This window comes from Tachyglossus aculeatus, chromosome 9 (assembly GCF_015852505.1).
Source record: "Tachyglossus aculeatus isolate mTacAcu1 chromosome 9, mTacAcu1.pri, whole genome shotgun sequence".
In the NCBI taxonomy this organism is placed as follows: domain Eukaryota; kingdom Metazoa; phylum Chordata; class Mammalia; order Monotremata; family Tachyglossidae; genus Tachyglossus; species Tachyglossus aculeatus.
In genome coordinates this window covers 53,901,051-53,920,782 of record NC_052074.1, presented here as the reverse complement: position 1 = coordinate 53,920,782, position 19,732 = coordinate 53,901,051, and the positions used below count along the sequence as shown (strand labels likewise).

The window sequence follows — 19,732 nt, the reverse complement described above, 5'->3', positions numbered from 1 at the left end:
GCTGCACGACCTTGGACAAATCACTTAATTTCTGTACCTCAGTTCCCTCATCTGCAAAATGGCAGTTCAATACTTGTTCTACCTCCTACTTAGAGCCCGTGTAAGACTGGATTAACTTGTTCCTACCCCAGGGTTTAGTATAGTGCTTGACACATAGTAAGCACTTAACAAATACCACAATTACTATTAGAAGAATTATAAAATTTTACGAGGTATGTATAGAAAAGTTTAACATCCTATATAACCAGCAACTAGCCCTCATTTTAGACCCTGTTTATAAACACTGTCAAATCACAAAAACAGAATTGTACACATGCTTGTATAAATTACCAATTTATGCAAAGAGCGTAAGAAAAATAGCTGAGAACACACACATCTGAACCTCTGGGAATTTCTAATGACAAGTGAATAAAGTCCACAAAAGTACTAAGGTACAAGCAAGATAATAATTTGCTGCTCACAATAATAATTCAAAATAGCTCACGAATTACTTTCTTGTAAGCATTTGAATAAGTGGTTATTTGTTTTTAAACTATTTTTAAATTCTGAAAACATTAAGGAACACAATTTTAAGAAGTAAAACAAAACAATAAGAGTAATTTCAGGGAAATTTAAGATGGAGGTAGATGAGTTTATAATCTACACATACAGAATCACTTGAGTATTGTATTTATTAAATGGTAGTTCCTTTTCCTCAAAAGAGATTAGTGTGAGAATAAAGTCACACTCAGTCGAACTTAAATCTGGCTGATTGGAAAATAATAGCAGACAACATTTCAGTAATGGGTCTTTAATATTTTCTAATGAAAAAGGTCTTAGCGATTTTTTCCCCATGAATTTTTCTTTACTCTAGGTTATGCCTTTTCTAAAGCAGACTTGACTCTAAATAGAGACCCTTAATAAGAAGATATAAACAAGCCCTGACAGATGCAGTGCAGCTCAGTAATTTTCCATTATGGCCCTAAGGGCTAAGACACTGAGACTGAAAAATATTACAACCAGCTCAGACTCTCTTTTTGCACTATATCTTGGTTTCTATGGAGACAATCTACCACGAGAATGATGCCAAGTTTGTCTTTGTAGGTTGAGGTACCCAGAAATGGGTCATCATTATGTGCTCACTGCCAGTTCAATCTTCATTAGAACCAGACTAAATCTGAAATCCAAAAATAAATTGAGGATAGACTATGCGTGCAGCATAGCTAACTCAGAATAGATTCATCTGATTAATTCGAGGCTGTCACACGACACTGCTGCTTGTGAATTCATATCAAGTCCTCGTCAACGTCACCAGTGCTCGAAGGGGAAAACTGTCATTTGGAATCACTGAGAAAACTTGAAATTTTATTTTTATGATATTGGCCTAGGGCTTTTTTCATAATAATATCATTCAAATCACAGCCGCAACTGTAATATTTGCTATAGAAAAAGATCTTGGAATTATCCTGTGCTATAAAATATTTATTATTGTGGGCTTCATCAGATTTTTTCTTCCCCCAAATGGGATTCTATTCTGAATCTCAAAGGAACAGCACAATGGTAAATTCAAGTGGTGTTAATAATAATAATAATAATAATAATAATAAAAAACCAATTATCTTTTCAGTCCCCTCTCCAACAGATGTCATCCTACGGCTTTTACAATTAGAAAATCGCCACTCTAGCTATATCTTAGTGATTCACTCGATGATAGCTGAATTAATCAGAAGTAATGTACAATGGCTGAAATGAGAAAGCTTCTGCTTGGCTAGATTGGAGCCCTGCTGTGGGTCTTCTGGAAAAGCCACTGCTCTGAGAACCAAGAGGTGTAGCTGGCTAACGTGGCAAAGGCCACCCATACACGTGGCAATGGGCCGGACCCCCACCCACAAACTATTAAGAGTCCCATCAGGAACATGACTAGCAGGGACAAGAGATTACATGTCACATAGCACATGGCACTAGAACTAAAATAATTTTTTCTGGGCAGGCGCCCCATGAAATCTCAGGACAAAGGTTCATTCATCACTCCTGACAGGCGACTCCAACATCATCAGGGGTTAGGAAAGAACCAAAGGGGTTCAGTGGTATCAATTTTTCAAAGGTGCAAAATAAAGGGGGAGAGAAGAAAGAGGGGACAGGAGAAGAAATGAAGGGAAAAGAATAGGAGAGAAAGGGAAGAGAAACTGAGGAGGAGAAGGAAGAATAAGAAGGAGAAAAGAGGGGGTAAGAATAAGAGAGGGAAATGAGGGGAAGGCACCAGGGCACCTGGAAGAGAAAATGCATTTCTGACTTTCATTATATTATCCGAAGAGCTCGGTACCCTGAATTCTACCGTAACACCAGATCTCATGAAGCAGTTGGGCTCAAAACTGTTAGGGAATCAAGGAACACACTGCCAGCAGCACAATCCTGTGGGGATGAAGCACTGTCTGAAGAAACGGTTGTGTGTGTACATACACACATGAATATGGGAGCAGATACGTGAATATGGCAGCAGACATGGCTTAGCATTACAATGTGAGTTTGCCTGAAGGTGGGGTTTTGCACGGACGCAGCTCCTACATTATAGGACAACTAGGGGCAAGCAGTGTGGTGAAAACAGAAGGGCTCTGGGACCCGTCTAGAACGGTCCAGCTGAGCTACAGTTGCTGCTGCTTGGATATTGAGAGTAGCTCAACAGAGCTACAGAGAAGCAGCGTGGCTCAGTGGAAAGAGCCCGGGCTTTGGAGCCAGAGGTCATGGGTTCATATCCCAGCTCCGCCAATTGTCAGCTGTGTGACTTTGGGCAAGTCACTTAACTTCTCTGTGCCTCAGTTACCTCATCTATAAAATGGGGATTAAGACTCGTGAGCCCCCGCCATGGGACAACCTGATCACCTTGTAACCTCCCCAGCGCTTAGAACGGTGCTTTGCACATAGTAAGTGCTTAATAAATGCCATCATTAATAGATCCCATCATTAGCTACAGTCCAGAGCCAGCTAGGGGCCAGCAGCCAACATCTTGGCTCCAACTCCAGTTCTTTTCTGGCTCCAAGGAGCAAACAAGACTGGATGGCATACCTAGAGCTGCTGTCCCGGTCCAAAAAGCCACAGGAGAGAAACCATTAACTACTCCCCCCTGGTGCAAAGTTGATGGAGAAGATGGCCCTGCTTATCTGTTGTGTTGGCATTTATTACGGTGCCTACTAACTTTTTTTACTCAGAAAAGTCCAAGTGATTTAAAGTGATTAAAAGACATTATCCAATATCCTTAAGGCATCCCAGAGAAGTACCAAGGAGTTATCATCCCATTTTACAAATTTTAAAAATTAAGCACCATGAGATCAAGTGACATCCCAAAGTTCTGGTTCCCTTCTGGTTCTCCTTCCCTTCCCCACAGCACCTGTATATATGTATATACGTTTGTACATATTTATTACTCTATTTATTTATTTATTTATTTTATTTGTACATATCTATTCTATTTATTTTATTTTGTTAGTATGTTTGGTTTTGTTCTCTGTCTCCCCCTTTTAGACTGTGAGCCCACTGTTGGGTAGGGACTGTCTCTATATGTTGCCAATTTGTACTTCCCAAGCGCTTAGTACAGTGCTCTGCACATAGTAAGAGCTCAATAAATACGATTGATGATGATGATGATGACCTGGTTATGTGGCTGAACTCAGGTCTCCTGACTCACAATCCCCAACATCTTTCCTGTTGTAAGCGACTAATGGCTGTGTCTAAAGCCAGCTCTTCCCTGGTGCAGTAATCACAATAAAGTACAATCAGAATCTAGGAAATCTGTATTGCACTATGCCTTCTTTATCTTTGTCTAACATGAGCTATCAATCAACAGTACTGAGAGCTTACTGTGTGCACAGCACTGTACAAAAGCTTGGCAGAATACAATACAGCAGAGTTGGTCGACATGTTCCCTGCACAGGATGAGTTTACAGTCTAGAGGGGGAGATCTTTCCCTCGGGAACTTCAGGGAGAGAAAATAGGGCAGAGCTGATTACAGGTAGAGCCCAGGATAACTTCCAGACATTTAGGAAATGTCAAAATTAAATATCAAAATGTAAATGGGGATTGAGACTGTGAGCCCCACGTGGGACAGACACTGTGTCCAACCTGATTCACTTGTATCCACCCCAGCGCTTAGTACAGTGCCTGGCACATAGTAAGTGCTTAAACAAAAACCATCATCATTATTCTTAAAGTAAAAAAGCTACTAAATTTTGGATCGCCAAGTGAAAAAAAAACCCAAAAAGTACCACTGTGATTTCTATTTTCCTAAAAACTCAATACGCCTGATTGCTAACTACTATAATTATATTCTTATCAGATGACGCTCTAATCTAAAACAGAAATTCTGGAAACAGAGAAGGAAAGGTTCCAATACTGAATCACATGCTTTCAAATTTTTTTAAAAAGATTACCTTTCTTCTTTATCCAAAGTTTTCTTCTCTGCTGAGCTAGTCTTTTTTGGTGGCACTGGAGGAGTCACTTTGCTACATATCTCTTCAATGATGCGCTTGTTCAGTCGGCTTTGTAACGCAGCTTTCAACAAAATCCTTTCCACTGCAGTCATACCATCTCCATGGCAGTATTTAGGAACTTCGGGCTGGATTAAAATTTCTAAATCATCTAACCATGGAGGGTAGTAAGAGTTTTGTTTTCCTGAGAGTTTGTGGTGAAGTTTAATTAGCAAAGACAAGATGCTTTCTTTGATTTCCAATATAGCTGTGGTTAACTGCGGAGTTGAACCGGGTGCAGACCACTTATTTGATGTTTTGGGACGAACTACCTGACTTGCTTCACTGCTACTGCGATTGATAATTTCCTGAAATTTTTTTCTACGTTCTGCCACTAAGCTGAAAACTTGAGCTGTACCTGAATTCTAACAAAAAAATAAAAGAGAGAGAAAGAAATTACTCAGAATGTTTAAAAAGCTAAAATGAAGTATTTCCTGCTTCCTACATAAGTATAATGAAAAGCTTTACTCTATTTTCTTAAACTCTCAAAAAGCATTCTCCCCTAAAGTGTTTATGAAGTGTATGAGAAAAAGTGTGGATTCTAGAGGATTGATTACACTTCTCCAAAATATTTTGTTTACACCTTTCTAAAAAGCACACACCTAAAATGCTTTTTTTAACAAGTAGAAAATTATTTGTACTTGTACAGATTTCTTTCTCTTCAAATACAATGTAGAAATTACCGTCTTAAGTCTCATCAAAATGCGCCTGCAGAAAGTTGATTTCGAAGGGAGACATGAATGCAAAAAATAGAAAACTAGACTTTGCCAGGAATTTGTTTCTTTCTTATAATACCTAACAATTTACACCTCAGATAGGGTGTCATAATCTGCTACAAAAGCACCTGAGGCCAAATTTACAAAAGCCCTCCCAATCCTCTCTTTTCTTGTGCTCAATCAATCCATCTATCAAGGCTATAATATTGAGACCTTACTATGCACAGAACCCTGTACTAAGTGCCCAGGAAAGTAAAATACCACAAAGCTGGTAGACTTGTTCCCTGCCCACCAAGAACTTACGGTATACAGGGGAAGACTGACATTAATAAAAATAAATTAGATATGTAATTTTCTCAAAAACTGAAAATCTGGCTATTGTTGCACACCAAAAAGAAGCAACTGGCCATCTGTACAAAATTTCCAAGGCCTAAGCCAGAAGACTACCATTTTAAAACTGGGTCTCAAGCCTTGCCTAAATCCTTCCAAGTCTGTAAATTTGGCCTTGGATGCAAGTAACATTTTAAAATAAGCCTTTAACTAGCCTCCAAAATGGTTGAGACAAGCAACGCTATAGAAATTCACATATTATTGGAAAACTAAATAAAACGAATACAAAACTCTATGTTTGGGGCTATCGCCTTTGTGTGTCATCACTTTGTGAGAAAAAACAATCACCAACTGAAATTAAAACTTTTTCTTTTCCCATTTATTTCCAGACAGGAAAAGTAGAATAGGTCAGTAGTTACCCAAAGAAAGAATGGGAACTGCACTTCACTTTAAAAAGGGGTTTGAAAAGACGCTGCTCATCACTCTGAGGGGGGATCTAAAAAGACTAGACTAGAAAATGTAAGAATCATCTTTTTGTTACACTAAGTAGCGCAAATCAATTTTATTTCAATATTTTTGAACCAAATAATTTTCTCAGCTGTTTATTTTTTTTTTTATCTCTTTCAAGTAAAAATATGTTGCGGCATAATGAAGCTATACATTCTTCTTAAAGCTGCGAGTTAGTTAAACAATTTTTAGAACTGACAAAATTATGTGTTAGGTATATTTACTCTAAAGTTTGCTTTATAAATTAGGAATTTAAACATAATGTGAACTAATAATTTCTGGGATGTTGTAGGATATATATTTTGGAAAATTTGTAACTGACCAGCAAGACAGCAAAATAGATTGATTTGTACAAATGAACAATGATGTCTCAAGATCTTCCAATGATTCTGACTGCATTTATTTATATTGAAACTTTCATTACATATGTATGAAAACAAGCAAACACAAAATTATCAGAATTCAAGGCTTTAAATCCTCTGTAGTCCTGTTTTATAAAAAGTTCATTTGACTTTCTCCAAAGCAAATAACTTTTCATTAATCATTTCAAACAGGCACTTCCAAAAAATTAAAGATGAAGATCACTCAGATTAAAAATATTACATAGCACAATCTTTTTAAAATGTTAGCAACATCTGCACTGACCAAAGCAAAACTGCCTAGTTATAAAGCAAGCCTACTGATCCAGCATATTGCTAGAATGGAAGCCTCAAAATAGGGTGTTCAGTTATTCTTATATTCAATGCGAAAGTTTAAGCAAGCTTATATTTAAAAAAACGAAAACAAAAAACCCAAAAAAACTACACCTTGCAAAAAAAAAAATTAACCACACACATAAAAAACTCCTAAACTCATATTAGCAAATAACATGGACATTTCACTACTTGTTTCATTACTAGTTAAAGCCATGTTACTGGTTAAGGATTTTAGAATGCAAATATCATTTAAATATACCTCTCTTTGGAGGACTTTAGTCCGTCTTGAACCCTAGCAGATTGAGGGGAAAAAGGAGAAGGGAGGAGGAATTTTTTTTAGAAATGCCACAGAGAGCAAAGTGAACATTTTAAAAGCTATATGTAATTGTGAAATATTTATATGGCAAACTGAATGGCGACAAACAGACCAACATATCATCCTTATTAGTACGGAATTTTCTGGGGCATCAAAAAAAGTATGATTTTTCTTTTCCCCCCCACACTTACTTGTGCCAAGCCATCAGAGCTGGTGCTTGCAGGTGGTTCTCTCTTCACTTCTGGAGCTGTCTCTGGAACCCTCACCCTAACATAGTTAATAAAGTGCCGCATGTTTGATACCAAATTACTGCCAGGAAACCAGCTGTCATGGCAGCGCTCCTGCCCACCTGCGGAATCCTAAAACGGGTATTGTAATTATTAATATCGAATATTTATTAACTAGCATCACCAAAACGTTTTGCTGTTTAATGCTCAGGTGCAGTCCTTTAAACCAATGTGGTCACTGATTTAACTAATGCAAGTAAAACGGTCAACATTAACAATTAATGACATATTTTTTAAATACTAACACCATTATGGATATGATATCAGTACTCTGTGTTAGGCACTGGAGTAGATACAAGATAATCAGATCATCCACAGTTCCTGTCCCTCACTGGGTTCCCAATCTAAAACACAGAGTATTGTTTGATTGATTAACTATTCTATTTATTTTATTTTGTTAGTATGTTTGGTTTTGTTCTCCATCTCCCCCTTCTAGACTGTGAGCCCACTGTTGGGGAGGGACTGTCTCTATATGTTGCCAGCTTGTACTTCCCAAGCGCTTAGTCCAGTGCTCTGCACACAGTAAGCGCTCAATAAATACGAGTGATTGATTGATTGATTGATTGATTAACTGATTCCCCACCAATGCTCACAAGGATGGGCGGGTATTACACCAAGCTCCCCTCTGGAGTGGAAGCTATTTGTGAGCAGGGAACATGCCTGCCAAGTCTGTTGTACTCTCCGGAGCACCTAGTACAGTGCACCGCACATGGTAAGGGCTCAGTAAATACCACCGATGGATTACACTCCTGAGCTGGCAGGGATAACTGTAATACACTCTCCCAGGTCCTGGGTTCCTTGTACTAAACAAAACACGAACTCCAGAAACACCACACAAGGCTAGCAGGTGGCACCCTCTCCATAAGCAGGCTCCCCAGGGTGACTCCATTCCCAAACTCAGAGGCTACCATGACGGGGGCATCCATTTAGAGTCACCATGCCATCAATCATCATCATCATCATCATCAATCGTATTTATTGAGCGCTTACTATGTGCAGAGCACTGTACTAAGCGCTTGGGAAGTACAAATTGGCAACATATAGAGACAGTCCCTACCCAACAGTGGGCTCACAGTCTAAAAGTGTCATTGTGGGTGCGAGCGCTGTCCTAAGCTTAGGAGGGCAAAAATAATAATAACGATATTAGTTCAACACTCACTATGTGTCAAATGCTGTAATAAACAGTGGAGTATGGGGGTCAAAAAGAAACTCTTCACCACTGGCTATAAAGCACTCAATCAGCTTGCCCCCTCCTACCTGACCTCACTGATTTCCTACTACAACCCATGTACTTCGCTCCTCTAATGCCAATTTACTCACTGTACCTTGTTTTTTTTTTAATGGCATTTATTAAGCGCTTACTATGTGCAAAGCACTGTTCTAAGCGCTGTGGAGGATACAATAATAATAATAATAATGATGATGGCATTTATTAAGCGCTTACTATGTGCAAAGCACTGTTCTAAGCGCTGCGGAGGACACAAGGTGATCAGGTTGTCCCACGTGGGGCTCACAGTCTTAATTCCCATTTTACAGATGAGGTAAACTGAGGCCCAGAGAAGTTAAGTGACTTGCCCAAAGTCACACGGCTGACAAGTGGCGGAGCCGGGATTCGAACCCTTGACCTCTGACTCCAAAGCCCGGGCTCTTTCCACTGAGCCACGCTGCTTCTCTTGTTCTTGTCTATCCCGCTGCTGACCCCTCGCTTATACCGTCCCTCCGGCCTGGAACTTCTTCCCCCTTCACATAAGACAAACCATCACTCTCCCCATCTTCAAAGCCTGAGAAGCACCGTGGCTTAGTGGATAGGCCACAGACCTGGGAGGCAGAAGTACCTGGTTTCTAATTCCTCCTCCACCACTTGTCTGCTGTGTGACCTCGGGCAAGTCACTGAACTTTTCTGTGCCTCAGCTCCCTCATCTGAAAAATGGGGATTAACACTGTGAGCCCTGTGTAGGACAGGGACTGTGTCCTACCCAACTAGCTTGAATCTACCCCAGCACTTAGAACAGTGCCTGGCACATTGTAAGTGCTTAACAAACACCACAATTATCATTATTATTATTATTATTATTAAAATCGCATCTCCTCCAAGAGGCCTTCCCTGACTAAGCCCTCATTTCCCCTACTCTCCCTTCAGCAAAGCCCTTGCACTTGGGTTTGTACCTTTTAAGAACTTGATATTCACCCCACCTTCAGCCCCACAGCATTTATGTCCATATCCTTATACTCTGCCATTTCCCTTATCTGTAATTAATTATAATGTCTGTCTCCCCTTCTAGATTGTAAGTTCCTTTTGGACAGGGAACAGGTCTACCAACTTTATAGTACTGTACTCCAAAACATTTAATACAGTGCTCTCTGCACACAGTAATGCCACAATAAATTCTACTGATTGATTGATTGAGTCCATTTCCCCATTTTACAAATGAGGAACTGAAGCACATATGAATTAAGTGCTTTGCCCAAGGTCACACACATCAGGCAAGTGGCAGAGATGGGATTAAAACCCAGTTCTCCAGCTTCAGCCAAAATGCACTTTCCTCTAGACCACACTGCTTTTTTGTGCACTTTGGAAAGGCACTTCAATTATTCTTTCATAACTCTAACATCTGAATGCTGCGATGACATTATGGATATGCCCTAAAGCTCTCCCCTTTAGAAGAGCAGAGTCCTCTTCTAAAGGTGAATCTAAGGAACAAAATTTTATATAAGTATCATAAAATTCAGCCCACACCTTGATGTATTAGAAATCCAATGCAGAAGTACTTCCCACACTATTTTATGAGCTTTGATTAACCTTGAGGTTAAAAAAAATCGGTCAAAAGCAGGATGCCTACTATCGAGTCTAAGATGGGTAGCTCTCAAAATATTTTGTTAAAGATATTTTCAAGTCTTTTATGAATATTCTCTTCTCGTTTTTTGTAATGTCCTTTTTTAGGATCTTAAAAATGTTTTTCCACGTGGCCTGGGATGTCTCTGGTACCAGATTTCCCAAGCTGTGTGGCTGGTGAAGCCTGAAATGCAGCCTCCCCATACACCCTCTTGTCACCACTTGGCAGAAGTAACAAGGAAAGTGGTGAGCAGCTGGCCTTTATCGGTTTTAATCCTGCCCTCCCAGAATCCCAATATGGCCTCAGGCCACAGGGAAGCAGAGCAGACCAAATCTTTGCTGACATCAGACAGAGGAACATCCTCAAGTCCTTTACAGGCAGGAGCTCTCTGCCTCTTACCTTAATTCATGTCACTGATCTACTACAGCCTAATCTGCACACTCAACTCCGCTAACACCAACCTACTCCCTGACCTTCATCCCATCTATGCTGCTGCTGACCCCTTGTCCAAAATTTGACCTCAGGCCTGGATCTCCCTCCCCTTTCACATTTGACAGTCCACCAGTCTCCCCATCTGCAAAACACTCCTAAAAATCATGTCTTCATGAAGAGGCCTTCCCTGACTAAGCCCTTATTTCCCCTACTCGCCTCCCACTCTATGTCGACTATATACTTTGATACTCAGCCAAGCCCCACAGCCCTAATGTACATATCCTCATACTCAACTATTTCCCCTAGTTGCAGTTCATTTTAATGTCTATCTCCCGAGTAGACTGTAAACTCCTCATGGACAGGGATCGTGTCTACCACCTCCACTGTAGTTTCCCTAGTGCTTACTTCACACAGTAAGTGTTCAATAAATAACATTAATTAATTGATTGATAGATCTCATAAAACAGTGGAGATGCTAAGTAGGTATGGACAATGGCAACAACTAAAAAAAGTGGCTGCACTGAGTTAAAATTCTAAAAGTATGGCCGGGCACATGTTAAGCGCATACTATGTCTCGAGCATTGTTCTAAGCACTGGGACAGATACAAGTTAATCAGGTTATAAATTACCTTTCCTCAGTCCCAGAGGGGTAAAGCGGGACTTTATACTGAGTCTGTCAATTCTTGTTTATCACAGCCCCTGTGTTGGGGAATCTGGGGCTGGTGTAAGATTACAGTAAAAATCTTCTGGGAAGGTCTTTCAATTTAGCAGGCTGAAAGGATCATTAAAAGTTCCTGAATCACTCATTAAAGGAACTCCCACATACTGATAACTATGTTTTGGAAGTACACACAGAAAAAGATATGGAGATCATTAAGCAGCACTTCTCAGAATCAGCAAAGCACTATAGATTTTGCCAATTAGTCTGAAGACCACCAAGGTTATAGATCAGTCCAAACCTACTAAATCCAACATACCACCAGGGAACCATACTAACTACTCAGAGGTGAATCTGTCGACGAATTCAGTTACTTGGGTAGCAGTTTATCAGTCAATCAATCAATAGGACTTATTGAACGTCTACTGTGTGCAGAGCACTATACTAAGCACTTTCTCTCTCTCTCTCTCTCTCTCTCACACACACACACACACACACACACACACACACACACACACTTAAAATCAAAGCAAAACAGGGACGAAAATAATGGGGTTCTGAAATGCTGCCAGATCATGAGCATCTGAACAATGTTCATACACATCACACCTTTGCTATGTGGCACATTTGAGGAGACTGGATGACAGCAGAATACTCAAACAACTATTCTTTGGTGAGTTGAAATAGGATAATTGCAAAAGAGATGGGCACAGAATGAAGCAAAATCTCATATGATACGATAAAGCATCAGATAGTACAAGAAGATAGGTCAGTCTGGAATGTAGCAATAAGAAATGAAATAACTGCCTTTTGGTGGAGGTCTCAGGGACTCCGAGAGAAAAACTAAAATAGCTGTAGGCACTGTGGGCAACAAACACAAAATTTGAGGAATTAACAGAAAATTTCCAATGGAATATAAAATCAAAGAACTGGAGGCGTCCCTTACTCTAGGCTGGCAAATAAATAGCTAAATCATCTAATAAAGGTGATTTTCTATTAAAGATCTACAAGGATGGAGACTCCATACCCTCCCCTAGTACCTTATTTTAGTATTTTATAGAAATCCGAGAATGGTGTCCAGAGGCAATTACTTTGATTCTAAACCCATGTTAATTAGTTCATCTAGCCCTGGAAATATGTAAAAGAAAAATAATAATTTCAATAAAATGTCAACACCTATAAAGACATAATTACATTCTTTCAAATTCCACATTTATAAGACTAAATGATCTTTCATCCTGTAGCAAAACTTGACTAGGAAATCGCCTGTCAAAATGACCTCGTCTAAGGAACTGGGATAGTTCCCTGTGGAGAGTTCACTGATGAAGTATTTTAAAAAAGATCACACAACTTACTTTTTCTAATTTATTATGCTTTAATTTTCAAGCATAAAAAAAGCCTGCTTACCTCTTCATCAGAGTCTTCCTCTGGTGCATTTTCAAGTCCTAATTCAATTAGATACAAAACCATGCAGAGAACATGTTCTGACAAATTCTGATGGTCCATCAAAATCTAAAAAACATAAACATTAGCATCTGAAGCTTTTTTTGGACATATTTTTCTCTGAAGGTGCTAAAGCAGCTTCCAAATGTAATTCTCAAAAAAGCCCTGTGAGACTGTTAAATCAATCTCCAACTATTTGGAGAGTGAGAAAACAGGGGCTCAGTGAAATTATGGTCCCTCACCTAAGATCACCCCACAAATCAATGGCAGCTACAGAACCAACAGAAAAATCTAGATATGATTGCTCTGGGAGCAACTGTAATTATTAACACAGCAAGGACCTTATATAAAATAAAACTGAAGCAAACCAAGTGAACCATATATTACATTGTGTTAGTCTGAAGAATTAAAATTTATATTTCTATGAAAGCACCAGATAGCTTCACATAATGGTAGTAAAGTTTTCTCTTTGAAAAAATAATCATTTAATGCCAAAAATTCTTAAGTACATCATATAATTATTCAATTTTACAAAGTCACACTTTTTAAATAAATAATAAATAAATAATAATGGCATTTGTTAAGCGCATACTATGTGCAAAGCACTGTTCTAAGCGCCGGGTGGATACAAGGAGATCAGGTTGTCCCACGTGGGGCTCACAGTCATCATCCCCATTTTACAGATGAGGTAACTGAGGCTCAGAGAAGTTAAGTGACTTGCCCAAGGTCACACAGCAGACATGTGGCGGAGCTGGGATTCGAACCCATGACCTCTGACTCCAAAGCCCATGCTCTTTCCATTGAGCCACGCTGCTTCTTAAATTGCTGGAGCCTGGGTTATAAGTTCCATAGATAAGGACATACAAAGGATATAAAAAGTAGCTTATGCGTAGGTAGTAAACTACACAACTGCTCAACTTCTGAAAAGGAATTACTTTAGGTCAGTTGGATGGCAATACATGAATAGCTAACTTCGTGAGGTTGTATAAGGTAAAAGAGGTCACAAACAAAGCTTCTGGTGATAAGCGTTTCTACAAAACAAGAAGTTCTCAATTTAAGACAGTTTTTATGAACGGCATATCCGGTGTTTCACAGTTAACACTGAATTTTGGCTTTGCAAACCTCAAGATCAATTTCAGAGCGCTGGGTCGCACCTCAAAATACCAGTCTCCTTTATGGCATTAGCTTCTACTTACTCCCTACACTGTAGGTCAGATGGATGTGCAAACCCACCCTGTTGAGGTGACTTCACCGGAAAATCAGGTTGTTAAGCCCCACCTTCCCAGACTCTCTTTCAACTTTCCTCCACTCTCACCATAATCAAATTATTTCCTTGTTTATCTACTGCTATACACCCTCTTCTGCACCAGCATCTGCACTCCACAGCCTTATGGAATTCCTGAGCTGCCTTTCCTTTCTCATCTGAAACCTGTTTAAAGTTTTTGAGGAGCTGAACGTGTTTAGGCTGTAGTCTCCTCTACCTGCTCTGGTGAGACCACCCTTCGCTGAGAGGACAGGCCAGGCTGGGGCTTGCCCCCAACTCTCTGCCTTTCCCCACTTGCAGTCGCTGGGACCATGGGGAAGCACAGCACTATACCAACAACCTCCCTCCCTTCAAACCTTGCAGGTCTCAGGATCACCACAATCACCAGGAAAAGACAAGGAAGGATCACCCATTGCAGTTAGAGAAGCAGCCAGCCAGCTATGTTCAGTTTCTGATAAATAAAAATTCAAAAAGCAAGGCTAGGAGGAGGAGGAGAGGGGGGCTTTGGAGGGACCACAGAGAAATGGAGAAAACTGGGGGAGAAGGGACATTTTCAAAAAGAAAAGTCACCTCAAACCCACCCATGAGTTCGTACTTTGTAAAAAGAGAATGATGGCTGGAGAATTAGAATTCTTCTATGTTGCTTTATGGTATTTGTTAAGCACCTATTATGTGCCAGGCACTGTACTAAGCACTGGGATAGATACAAGATAATCAAGTTGGACACAGTCTCTGTCCCATATGGAGCTCGGGGTCTAAATCCGAGGGAGGAGGATTCAATCTCCATTTAACAGATGAGGGAACCGAGTCATAGAGAAGTTAAGTGATTTGCCCAAGGGGCAAATGGAGGAGCCAGGATTAGAACCTAGGCCTTCTGATTATGCTTATTATATCATTTGTTTAATGAGGCAAGGCATATTTTATAGTATAGTACTGCATATCTCTACTGTACTTTTAACTTTGAATGTAATTCCTTTATGTAATCAACCTGATTGCATTTATAATATGAACACAATAATATAGCTATATTACTAATCTATAATAAAGGGAGTACACAAATATGGATAACTGTACAAGGGTATTGAGCCACTCAGAACCAATTTCCCATTTATCACTTTGTTCCTGTGAAAAACTTGTCTCCAACTTATAATTCAACTTAGGACAGGAACAAACTTCATCATAAGCTCAATGACTGTCCATTTGTTTCCCCCATGCAATCCCCTGCTGATGAACTCTTCACGCCATTCTAAATATATATTTGCTCATGTGATGTCTGAGCAAAATATTTTTGTATAATCTGAAGCCTTTTAAACCATTTAAATAGAACTCTAATTTTACTCCTTTAACTCAAACTATCACTGTACCTTGTAAAGTAGAGTGAACAGAACAATGTGTAATGTTTTACAGTGCAAAAGCCTCATGAGTCCTTTATAGCTTGGGTGCAGTGGTGTTCTTTTCTTGTACGGAGGCCAAGGGTTTCCAGGAAATTTTGCACTTTGTTTTAGACTGTAAAGACAAAATGAGGTGAAAATGAAATGATCAAATTTAAGATCGAACAAGAACCTTAAGTTCTATAACAAATAGTGTCATAATTAATCAATCCTATTTATTGAGAGCTTACTATGCGCAGAGAACTATACTTAGCGCTTGGGAGAGTACAACAGAATTAGCTTCATAAATGCTCTTTTGAAAGCCCACTAGAACAAAGATAGTTCAAGTTGTTCAGTTTTTATAAGGCATGTTTGGGATTTGTTGGGGTTTTCTTGGAGCTAGGGTTTTTCAGGGGTTATTTGCTTTTCTTCTTTTAGGGACTAGAGTAATAACTCGCAGTTTTTCCAAATTATAGTTGCTACTTTCTCACCAATGCACAATTAGCCCCTCAGAAATTCTCCTGTTTTAAAGTATTAGTTCAGGTTTATGGGATATGTGTAGTAGGTGTCAAAAATGCCCTTACCCTTTGAATCTAGCATGACTGAATCTGGAAAGAATAGAAAGGAATTGATATAAACTGGAATTGTATTTTGAAAATAAACTAAGAAAAATGTATAAAATGATGGTACATGAACCACGTTCTGTTTTTTTAATGTAAATACTCAAAACCTGAGAGTGAGGACACTGGTTCTCAAAGAATAGGCAAGTTATGAAAACCAGATGATAGATGTTAAATTGTATGTATATATAAAATTAATGCCTTTCTTTTCATATTAATAGGAACCAAAAACTATCAACAAATACAACATACTCCCCAAATTACTAAGCAACCTTTATACTAAACATCTTTAAAAAAAACAAAGTGCAATAGTGTCACAGGTTAAAACTTTTCAATAAAAACAACAGAGCATCTCTTAGAACCTCCCAACAAATTCATAAATAACCAATTGAAGTTGACAACTTTGGGGCATCATGACTGCCCAAAAAAGAAGTGTCACCTTTGATTCTGCCATTCCACAGAACAAATTAAGATACTATATTAAAATTGGTTGCTGTGTTTTTTCAGATATATTATCATTACAATAATCTCACAAAACTTTGTCAACATCACAGATGAATAATATATACCACAAAAAAACAGAAATATTAAAGGGGATTCACATATGAATGGTTTACAGGAAACAAGGAAGGGGAAGATCCCATAAAGGGTTCTTGACATTGTGGCTGTGACATCATGAATTCCAGGTGTCAAGTGAGAGGAACTGTGGGTGAAAATATGAATTTATCAGTATGCATATCGAGTCTGAATTGTATGTGCGTGTATTTTTCAGTAGATTCTGTTTCTGAAATATTAACTCCACTTCGTACCCTTGGTTTTACTGCCCTTTGGCTTCTAATCAGGCATCTTTAATCCAGCATCTAATGGAAGTGGAGCCAGAACGGTCTGACTGCTCAGTTGGTACAAAATGCAAGCCTTTATGTCCCAAGCTCCAGACAGGGTACCAAAAAAAAAAAAAAATTCTAGTTCTACTCTCCAACTTCCTAGAATTATTTTGTTCTTTATCATCTTATGTAGTTAGGTAATTATATAATTTAATGAAAGAGTAAAGTTTCTAATGCATTACAAGCTGAGAAAACAAAATTATCAGTCAAAAGGATACGTCATTTACAACAGTTTTTAGTCTCCTTAATGAACAATGATGGATTTGAGGTTTACCATTACAATTGGCTTTGCTTTTACTTTTGTGCATTCATTCATCCTAACCAGCATATTTTTATTTATATTTGCAACAAAATTTAAAGTAAATAAAATGTTTTTGTTTACTCTCCTAGCTATGCTAAGTCATATCTATGACTGTGACACTTCTAAGAGTTTATTACTTAACTTGTGCCTCCTCTGCTGGTTTTGAAGCAGAATAACACAAAGCGTAACTTTTAATTCAGAAAACTACTAAAAACACTTTTTTTCCCTTCTTGGTGAATGTATCCTATTTAACTGAAAACAATTTTCAAGAATCCTAAAACAAATCTAGAAGAAAAAATCTCTGCTGGAATATTACAAAATAAAATTTCTGATATAAACTGTCAATGTCCTTTTGGTAACTTAACATCAAGTTTACGTGATGAAATTAAATAAAAAATGCTAACAAACATCAATACTACTACTACTACTAAATATGATGAACTTACAATGCCGTATATCTGTCCATTGCTGACTGCACATCTCTGCGATACACTGTTCGAAGAATTACCATGACTGGGTCAAATTCTTTATCCCATATTTCAGCTATTATTTAAAAAAAAAAAAGTACAAGTTAATATAACCACATTTAATGGGTAAATTTGTTCTACTGGAAAAAATGACAACACGGGGCCTATTCAAAACTAAAGACGATTTGGAATATTTTATTCACACAAGCTGATTTCAACAGTAAATGTGCTATACCAGAATTCCCCACTACTAACAACTCAAGATGTCATAATCTAATCACAATGAAATTTTTCCATAGATATAAAAAAGTTATTTTTTAAAGTTTAAGATTATCAAAATGCCTATTTTTGTGGATTTTGTGTAAAGTAGGAAAAACAAGTGGCTGCACAAAATAATGTCATAATAATCATGACAATGTTCTATAAAAATGGAAAAGTGATTATGAACAGCTTTGATGTTTTAAAATATGTATTTGCCTATAATGATCATCCAAATTTATAAAGCTTTTTATTTTTACAGACCTTAATCTTCTCAAAAAATGAAACTACAAATTTCTCAATTGCATATAAAAGAGTTACAAATAATAACCTTATGTATTTGTATTTGTAATAATAAAGTAATCACAGCAGGATAGTATTTAAACAAGCACTGTCTATAGCAATTAACTAAGCAATTATTTTAACCACATAGCTTGATTCTTTTATACTACTACAAAATTTATTCCATTCCCAGAAAATCCTAGATTATGCTACTAAATTATCACTCTAATTTTCCTCTTTGGCAAATATTGTAGTTGTAAATTAACCTATCAAAATATATATCATGTTTAAGTTGTAAAATAAAATCTCAAAACAAGATGCACTTGCTTTGTTTTTCAAAAAGTGCTCACTCTACTAATCAAAGCAATGCTATATTCCCCAAATTTTCTCCCATATGGAAAAATCCTCCTCATTCACTTTGGCCAAATCACATAACTCCTCTTCCTTAAAGCCCTTCTAAATACAAGGGTCAGAGACCACCTCCGATCTCAGCCATTACTTGCCTTCAGTTTATCTATTTTTTATCACTAAATCTAGTATTTCAACTACTGTATGTTCAACAATTTTTGGATGACCCACTGCTTCGATAAAAACAGGGGCACGGTTCACTTTTTAAACATATTCCAGATGTTCCGCCAGTGGACAAGGTTGAATATACTCAATAAAACTTTTGATTTTGATACTTTTTTTGTCATTTTATGATTTTGTTCCAATGATGTTCACCAATATTTCTATGGAACATATGAAACCTATTGTGCTTTAAGGAAACACTAACAAGAAAAAAGAAATTCAATTGACTAATCCAATATAAAATAAGCACACTGCATCAATCTCCTGACCACACATCCTATCACCCTTATACCAACTCATTATCGCCCACTTTTCTCCCCACCTATATATCCATTTTTCCCACCTACAGACTGCAGGCTTTGTCACCTAACTACCCACCCATTCTCTTACTCTCCCATCCAATCACCATGCTTCATATCACTCACCAACCACACTTCTCTGCATTTTTTTAATCAATTTCACTCATTTTTATTCACTATTATCTCTTGCCTTGCTTTTAATTTTCTTCCATTTTTTGTTCACTTGATCACTACTTTTTCTGCCTCCTTTTTTCTTCTTTTCTTTCCTCCCCTACTTTGCTTCAGTTTGCTTAAACATGGTATCAATGTAGCAATTTGCGTAGGTATTTTTAATTAGTTTCCACACAAGTAATAATTGTGGTATTTGTTAAGCATTTACTACGCGCCAAGCACTGTACTAAGCACTGGAATAGATACAAGATACTCAAGTGGGACCCAGTTCCCGTCCCACAGAGGAGGGATAGTCAATTAGAGGACTGAGAAGGTATGATATAATGAGGCCAAGGTGGCAAGGAGACATAAACCATAGTTCAGTAGCAACAGCTACAGCTTAGGGTTGGGTGTGCAGTACAAGGTATCCAAGAGGTCACAGATTACTAGAAGACAAAGTAGGGGTGAAGAGAAAAAGAGGAGGAGGATGGCAACCATTTTAGTCAAAAATACACAAAAAATAAGACACAGGTTAAATAGAAATCCAGAG

The 19,732-nt window shown here is 38.2% G+C and overlaps 1 protein-coding gene across 1 annotated transcript in view; it reads right to left on the bottom strand.

Moving 5' to 3' along the window:
• Positions 1-19,732, bottom strand: part of UBR3 (ubiquitin protein ligase E3 component n-recognin 3) — a 152,716-nt gene that overhangs the window by 85,146 nt on the left and 47,838 nt on the right. The window contains exons 19-24 of the mRNA XM_038750895.1: positions 17,603-17,699; positions 15,346-15,487; positions 12,682-12,786; positions 7,255-7,422; positions 7,007-7,039; positions 4,404-4,864 (exon numbers count right to left, since the gene is read on the bottom strand). Coding sequence (XP_038606823.1) covers positions 4,404-4,864; positions 7,007-7,039; positions 7,255-7,422; positions 12,682-12,786; positions 15,346-15,487; positions 17,603-17,699 — 1,006 coding nt within the window. The remainder of the gene's footprint in view (positions 1-4,403; positions 4,865-7,006; positions 7,040-7,254; positions 7,423-12,681; positions 12,787-15,345; positions 15,488-17,602; positions 17,700-19,732) is intronic.